The 7,858-nt window shown below is 44.5% G+C and overlaps 2 protein-coding genes across 2 annotated transcripts; one reads left to right on the top strand and one right to left on the bottom strand. All coding sequences in view use genetic code 11, as the record gives it.

The window, feature by feature from the left end:
* Positions 1 to 837: 837 nt before the first annotated feature.
* EGR_04073 (Peptidyl-prolyl cis-trans isomerase NIMA-interacting 4) lies at positions 838 to 3,000 on the top strand (the record flags this gene model as incomplete). The annotated part of the gene is made up of 3 exons (XM_024493322.1): positions 838 to 978; positions 1,709 to 1,876; positions 2,890 to 3,000. 3 exons carry the CDS (start codon positions 838 to 840, stop codon positions 2,998 to 3,000), a joined length of 420 nt encoding a protein of 139 aa, XP_024352236.1.
* A 3,210-nt stretch (positions 3,001 to 6,210) lies between these two features.
* On the bottom strand, positions 6,211 to 7,785 carry EGR_04072 (Polyribonucleotide 5'-hydroxyl-kinase Clp1; the record flags this gene model as incomplete). Its single annotated transcript, XM_024493321.1, has 4 exons — positions 6,211 to 6,534; positions 6,712 to 6,996; positions 7,190 to 7,276; positions 7,327 to 7,785. 4 exons carry the CDS (start codon positions 7,783 to 7,785, stop codon positions 6,211 to 6,213), a joined length of 1,155 nt encoding a protein of 384 aa, XP_024352235.1.
* Between the last annotated feature and the right edge of the window lie 73 nt (positions 7,786 to 7,858).

The following is a 7,858-nucleotide window of genomic DNA, read 5'->3' as shown; positions in this document are numbered from 1 at the left end:
CAGTTTATGTCTGACTATCACTAATGCATTGCTCGTAGAATCTTCCTTCACAGACGATTAGGAGTTTAAACTTATTTCTAGATAGGTTCCAATCGTTGTTGTTGTTGTTGTTACCGTTGTTTGACTGGTTCTCTTGAAAGATCAATTAGATTTCCTATGTCCATGCCAAGATTAGGGGCGTGCTAGGTCTTTACTACTCACTTTGAATTTTTCTAGTCAGTTTTTCAAACTCTCAGACTGCACCTTTGAGTTGCGCTTCAACAGTAAAATGTGCATATCATTTTTAATGCTAGAATTCATCTAATATGGTCTTCGGTTAGATTAGGGAAGTAGTATTACCATCTCTCCACCTTTGACCTCACTTTTTCGTCTTTCATGTAGCAGTAATTTTAATCACGCTTGCTTGTGCAAAAAAGTGAAAATATTAAGGCTGGAAAACCAATTTGCTTCCATTCATGCTCTGAACACATTTGAAAATCCATTTTTGGTGGTTTTTTAGAAGAAAAAATCCAGTTCTTGTCCTGAGCATGGCTTTCTTAGGAGGTTAGATTTTGTGCAAAGCCTTTCCATAACAAAAGTGGGAATCCGGACCCTAGATGCTGTCGAATGTTTGTTGCGTTGAGGCCTTTGCACACCTTTACGTCGGAACCGGGACATTGGTTCAGTGGTTGCCTCATGTCTACTTCCAATCAGCATTCTGTTTATTCATCTATGGCTCGACTCTGTGAAACTCCGAATCGTATAATGCGGTCACTGCTTTAACCACAAAATCCCACCCTAATCCAGTTGGTTTTTGCTTGATTAAAAGCACTTTCGTATCGCTTTCTCTCAGCTGAGATGCCAAAAGGAAAAGGAAAGGGTGGTGGTGGTGGCGGCGGCAGTGGTGCCAAAGCCGGCGCCTCGGGTTCAGAGAGCAAGAAAGGCGATACTGCTGAAGGTGCCTCAAAAGCTCCAGCCAAGGGTGGCAATTCCGTTAAGGTGAGGCGTCGGTTTTGTTTTTAGAACAGCGTTGTACCCCTCTGGCGTTTTAACGGCACTTCCAAACCAGTGCTATTGTGAAAATTATTGCGTAAAATGAGGCTGCTACTCCTTGTTCGCATTGAAATTTTCCATTTCTTCAAACGTCATGAAGTAGGAAACGGTGATGCTGCAAGAAATGAACCAGCGTTTCTTTCCTGTCACTATTAAACCTCATTCGTTTGAATTTGAATCATTTTTTGGGTGTCGCTGAAGCCGTCATAAGGCGTACAGGTCTGGGAGCAGAGAGGACGCTGATTTGATCAAACGAAACAAATATCTAGCGGTGATCGAAAATGGAATGACTGTCTCTGATTTGGGTTTCGCAAGCGATCACTTCACACTTCGTATTTTTTACAATTGCAATTTGAATTCGACACTTAGTCCCGATTGTCGACTTTAAACGGAACAAATGGCAAAATATTTGATTCACTATTGACAACTTTCACAGATTTAATCGTCAGCAGTCAAGAGGATGAACCAATTTTTTTCCTCGACGTAAATTTGAATCCCTCCTGAGTGTTTTTTTGTGAGTCCCTAGAAAATTGAATGACGGGAGATTGAAATAGTCTCTCCAGTTAGAAATAGGACTAAAACGTCTACCGTCAAGCATCAGCTCAACCTTTAGTCAACAAAATATGGAAAGGTGTTTGAGAGATGGAGGGTGATTTTTCTTTTTTCCACTTTCAAGGTGCGTCACATTTTGTGTGAGAAGCAGGGTAAAGCACTGGAGGCAATAGAGCAGTTGAAGAGTGGCCAGAAGTTCAACGCCGTGGCAGAGCAGTACAGCGAGGACAAGGCACGCTCCGGTGGTGACCTCGGCTGGATGGCCCGTGGCTCCATGGTGGGGCCCTTTCAGGTTAGCTTTCCCGCCCTTCGATAAATCAACTCTCACCGTCTATGCCAGCATTATGTGATTGTTCGTCGGCTATTTCTATAGACGTCAGGATTTGTTTACTGTTAGAACTTATCTATCAAATTAGATGCCATTAGCTGCCTGAGTCATTCTTGAAGTTGTAGGAAGTCATAATGCCAGTGCAGGATAGGTCTTGGTGGGATGCAGAAGGCATTGGGGCTACTGCTATGGCTCGGAGCCTATGCCACCGAGCGGAATTGCAATGGCGGAGCCTTAAGTGCCCGCGTAACCAAAATGAAGAACTAAGCAATCAAGATATTACAGGCACTACTATCTAATTCTCTTTCCAAACGGTTTCGTGTGTAATACGTCAACTATTTGTTTAAGTCTGAGTTTCGGTAATGGACACTTAGGAAGCTTTTCGAGATTATCTCTACACTTTTAATGCCAAACATTAAAAAGCCACTCGCGCAAGAGGGTTGTGCGACTGACCAGTAGCTGGGGTGGCATGAAGCTAGCTTGATGTCTCTGGCGTGGTGTTTAATCATGGGAAACTGGAAAGCTCTGTGTGCCAACATGCATAAACAAAACTACTAATCGACTTTACGGCGCCATGTATTTGGAATTCAGAGAATCGAAGATCGCGCCGGTCAGGCTGATGCTGTTTTGGCATCTAAGGGAACACAGGAACTAATTTCAGGCTGGTTTGTCCCTTCAGAAGGCAGATTTCTCACTGAACCTTGTGTCGTGTGCCAGGGAACATTCAGAACTGGAGTCATTAATCAAATCATGCATTTTTTTGTCTGTTATTGTTCGTTTCCTTTGTAGTAAAGTCTTAATTTACAGTGCAGGTTTTTGGTGACCAAACTAATGTCACTCATCCTTTAATACCATGTCTTAGTTTTACTGTAGGGTGTATTTATACCGCTTGTGTTAGTTGAGTTGAATGTCACATAAATAAAGTCCTTTGTAAGACACAACTTTGTGTCACTCAATGCTATTTTTTATCCTTTTAGGAGGCAGCTTTCGCACTCCCAGTCTCCACGGTGGACAAACCAGTGTACACGGATCCTCCAGTGAAGACCAAATTCGGCTACCACGTAATTATGGTCGAGGGCAAGAAGTAAAAATGACTCACAACTTTGCTACACTTTTTTTCACTGAACTTTTATTACTTCTTCGTGGGGATGTTGGCAATAATACGGTCGTGCCACCGAAGCAGAAGCGCCAAAGATCCCTAAAATCACTCCAAGATACACGAGTTTGAAAGGCGTCCCTTTATTGAGGTGCATAAGAGTAGATAGACTAGTAATGTGGGTGACACGAGCCGGATTTCATGCCAAAAGTATGGAGACTGATTCGCTTCGTTTTAAGTGCTATCTTCGACGACATTTTTGATGATTTTCTACATCAGTCACCTCGATAGTACTTCAAGTAGGCGCAATCATCAGCGTGGGAGGAGTGGACGTCAATTGACAAATTTCTAACTATTGTGGGTTTTTTGAATTTTACACTGCCTCTACGTTTAGCCAACCCGTCCTGGAGGCCGGATCATTGTGCATTGGTTCCACGCTTCATCAGGGTTAATGCAATCTCGCTGTTGGTGGTGTTACATGAGGTTTCATTCTTGTTGCAGTATCCGGATCGTCCCAAAGTGTGCTGTTCAAATATGGGATTTGGAGAAGTCCCATGGGTGATTAAAACAAATGCATATGTGTCGTGGCGTCTCGGTTTCCACCTCAGTAGCCTCGAGGGGTGGTATATTCCCTTTTTGAAATTACTACGGTAGCATAGTGTTCGTGCTTTGCCTCTTTTTAAGGGCAGAACAAATTCCATGGAAATTGTCTAATGAGCAAATGTTTTCGCTGCAGTTACTGGTATCTGGTGTAGATGTGTCAAGCGACGACGGTTGTTTGTGTGTACGCATTGTAGGACGTAGATGTGCGACAGGCGTTCCATTGTGTTCTCCTGCCTTGGGTATGGTGGACGTGATTCGATCCTGACTGCTCTGCGGACCGAAGTTAACGCTATTCTCAAGCTGTGGAAGTTTTTAGTCAAATCGGTTGCATGTCGCTTGAAAAGGGGCGCTATGCAATAGCAGAATGTACCGCCCACGACCAAATGATTGAAACCGAAAGTGCGGTTATGGGACGAAATCACTCAAAGATGAATAAATTACGCTAGGAAGGCAAGACCTTCTCGGTGATCCTCAGAGTGGGGGGCTGCGTGTCACTATTGGCAAGTGAATTGAAGATTGGCGTGTGAAAGACAATTTTCGTTGGTGTTCGGTAGTGTTGAATGTATACGAGTAAAGCAAAGGTGGTTTCAAATCGTGACCAATGAGAAAGGCTATGGGAATTGAGCAAATGGGTGTGACATTGACACATGTATGGAAAGGGGACAATAAACTTTCAAGAACAAGAATTCATTCTTCACTTCAACTGCGTATTTCCTAAAAACAAAAGGTGTATTTTGGGTCGCTTTCCGATTGCTTTACTGACTGGACTGGGATGAGAAGCGGATTTTGTATTTCCACTTTCTGTAAAAGGACGAATGTATCAGTGATACTCACATACACCCCCAAGATATGCACCACTTTATGCCCAAAAGACTGCCTTCTTTGGGCAAGTGTGGTGGACTGTGGGACGGGGTTGTTAACTTCCTCCACTTACTGCAAGCCAAACAGTGAGTGCTTCTGCCTCTTATCTACTCCAAACAACGTGATTCAAGGGTGTTTAAGAAAATCTTTCGCTTTCCTCTTCTTCGTCATTCTTATTGGCTCTCCTGAGAAATACTCAGAAGTAGTGAGTCAGTTGGAATAAAGCCCTATACTTCTTCGGGCAAGGCGACGTTAGGCCTCGTACTGTGCATCGCAAAGCAAAATACTTCCGGGCCAATTTCTGCTTGAGGACAGGAGTGGGGAGGGGGGACTCACAGCATTCATCACCCTCCATCCTCCAATAACATTTCTCCAAGCTCCAATCTTCAAGCTCTGAACTGCAAGTGATCACTATCAGCCTTCGGCGTTAGCATTAAAGAGTGACATGAACACAAACAACGTGGAAGAGAGGGATGGGGAGTGTAAGGTGGATAGACGTGAACGCCACTGGTGCTAGGTTTTATTTCTAGAGAAGATGGGTTTGATAAGGGGTGGGACTAGTAGCTTGCTTGTGTGGCTGGGGCAGGGTTGGATTGACGATTGCAATGGCGACCATTTCAAGGAATGGAATGTTGTGGGATACTTTATGCCGTAATTTAATTTTAACTACAACCACTGCATGAACTGGTTTAGTTGCCTTACAACGTTCGGTGGGTTTCTCAACTCCAAAAAGTGGTACTTTCAAATCGTTTAATCACTCTGCAAACGGCAATGCCTACGTTTTCGCCACGATCCTTGATTCGGGCGTTGCGATCCACATGATGGCTTTGAAACGTGGAAAATTGAACGGACTGACTGATTTTTAAATGCTTGTTTTCAATAAGCAGCCCTTACAACAGTACCCAACTGTTAGCGACTTAGTGTTTTGTGGTTCGTGTATGTGTCCATGAGACGTTCCTTCCGTAGTTGGTTCCTACACTTTTTTGCCCATTCACGAATTGCAGACTATGAAAGAAGTGGTATTTGAGCATTAGAAAATCCTCAGCAGTTTTGAGACCCTCTCTTGGAAGTATCCACAAGAGCTAAAAACTCGGATCATGTGATAACGTCCCTCCGTCGTGTACCTTTCTTGTCACCTCCCTAAGCTTGCAATTTTGAGTCTTTTGAAGAATTTTCCTTAAAAATTCAACTGAGGTTGCGCTACAGTACCGTCGGCCGGGAAGCATCTAAACCAGAGCTGAAATAGCCTGTGCGGTTTTAACCAAGTCCTTGGAGCCATATGACAACGTGATGTGGGTAGGAAACAGCCACGTTGTAAAATTCACCCAGTGAGGACGGACACATCAGTAAAGAGGTTAAGCATAGGCCCCGACAGTCACCCCATGCTTTAACCCAATTCTTCAATAAAAAATTTCACTTAATCAAGTGAAACTACCTACCTGGACACTGCATCTGATGGATGTTTACATTTACCGTTAAATTACAGGTATTTTTAAGATATCGTTCCAAAAGATAGGACACTCCGAACGCATTCGATGGATCAGAATGTGGACCTGGAGAATTGAGACGAATGCAGACGTGATTTATAAACAGTGTATAGTAATGTAACCGAACTATCGGCCCACCAAAACGGCTACTTATGTATTAGTAAAAGCTGACGATTTAGATAAATACAAAAAGAGGATGTACATTAAGGTACAAACTGTATGAAAACGCAACAGACAGCAGCATGCACCTACTAGGCACCCTCAGGGTCAACGTAACAGATGGAGGCGACAAGGAGGCAGGAGGGAGGGAGTTCGGGGGAGGGAGAGAGGACGTTGAAGTGGGTGCGGTCCTCGGCTACAGAGAGGACCACCACGAAGCCGAAGACAGGGGAAGAGGCGATTTGCTCCGGGTCAGTGGCCTGAGACACCGCCAGCATGCGATTCTTTAGTGCGTCGCGACTCACGGTCAAAGCGATCGGTGTTCGCCAGCTCTGTGTCTCCTCCTCTGCATCCCGTGCTCCGTGTGGAAGCAGGGCATCTGGAATGGCCTCGCTGCCAACTCTATACACAGTGTACTGTCGGAAAGGAGAAACGCAACAATCAAATACTGCTCTCGTGCTTTCGAAACCAAATCTGTTCAACAAGCCATTGGTAATAAGACAAAAGTCGCCTAATAAGGTGAAATCAATGACAGGGGAAAATGAAGAACAGAAAGGGGGAGTTACGTAACATGTGAAGGAAACATGACTCACTTCACTAGCGGATAGCCTCAGGTGGTGGGGATGCAGACGTCGTTTAAGATTTTCGCCATGGAAGTAGGCACTGATTCGCAAATCGCGTTGACGCATTGACTGCTTGGGGGTAAAGTTGACGGCACCGGAAGACCTCGGTAGTCGAATAATCGTAACATCCTTGGGCAGATCCTCCTGCAAAAATGTGCTCAAAAAGCCGTCCTCGATGACTAACACTGTGTCCACTTCAAAAGCTGCCGCCGTCGTCCGTATCGCGTCCAAACCCGCCTGCTTTTTTTCCGGTGTCTTTGAGAAGCCACCCATTTTTATAATACATCCACTAGAAAACACTTTAGCATCGTTCTCCGATCGTATGTTAACCAAATCAGCTAACTGGTTCACCTAATCCAGCACTAAGACATTATAAGATGTACGAGCTTGCCTGTTCCCTAAACAAATTTAAGTTGGCAGACGGATCAAGATGACCGAAACAGAAAACCAAAGGGTCTTCTTCAAGACCCCATCCCTCCAATAGATCATAGGGCTTAGTGACTGCCAGAGCCGCAATGGTGGAGGGAATACAAACCTACAAAAAGTCATAAAATGAAAATTCCCGCGTGCCTGATTTAGCCCAACGTTGACATCAACAAGAATTGGTTTGGAGCCACGTCTAGCAGCGTAGTTGGCCAAGGTCCTGCAGAGAACAGACTTGCCGACATTTTCAGGGCCACAAACCAAAACGCGGGGTCCACGAGATTGATCTTCTGTGGCCTTCTTACGCGCTTCTTGAAGATTCGCATGAATGTTTACGTAGACTTGAAGGAGATCATGGTCCTCAACAGCATCCATCACAAAAGCATCTAGACCTGAGCCTTTGACGGTGATTTTGCAGCCATGAAAAGTGACAACCGTTCCCCTTTCACCCGCTTCCAAAACTAGATCTGTGCCACAAACAAGTTCTGTTCCAAATATCTCTGCTGTACCCGAAGTCATGACAATTTTGACCTGTGCGTTGGCCTCGTAGCGTAGCATCTGGTATTTCTCCAGTGCATACTCGGTAGTGGGAGTAGTCGAACCGACACCTGCTGTATTCATAAGTTGACTTGGCGCATCCTTGCCGATTCGTGTAAAGCATAAACAATTACCAAGACTTAAAATGACGCAAGTT

Source organism: Echinococcus granulosus (genome assembly GCF_000524195.1).
Source record: "Echinococcus granulosus chromosome Unknown EG_S00024, whole genome shotgun sequence".
NCBI classification, from domain to species: Eukaryota; Metazoa; Platyhelminthes; class Cestoda; order Cyclophyllidea; family Taeniidae; genus Echinococcus; species Echinococcus granulosus.
Note: the sequence above shows the minus strand (reverse complement) of the source record. Positions and strands in the feature narration are given on the sequence as shown.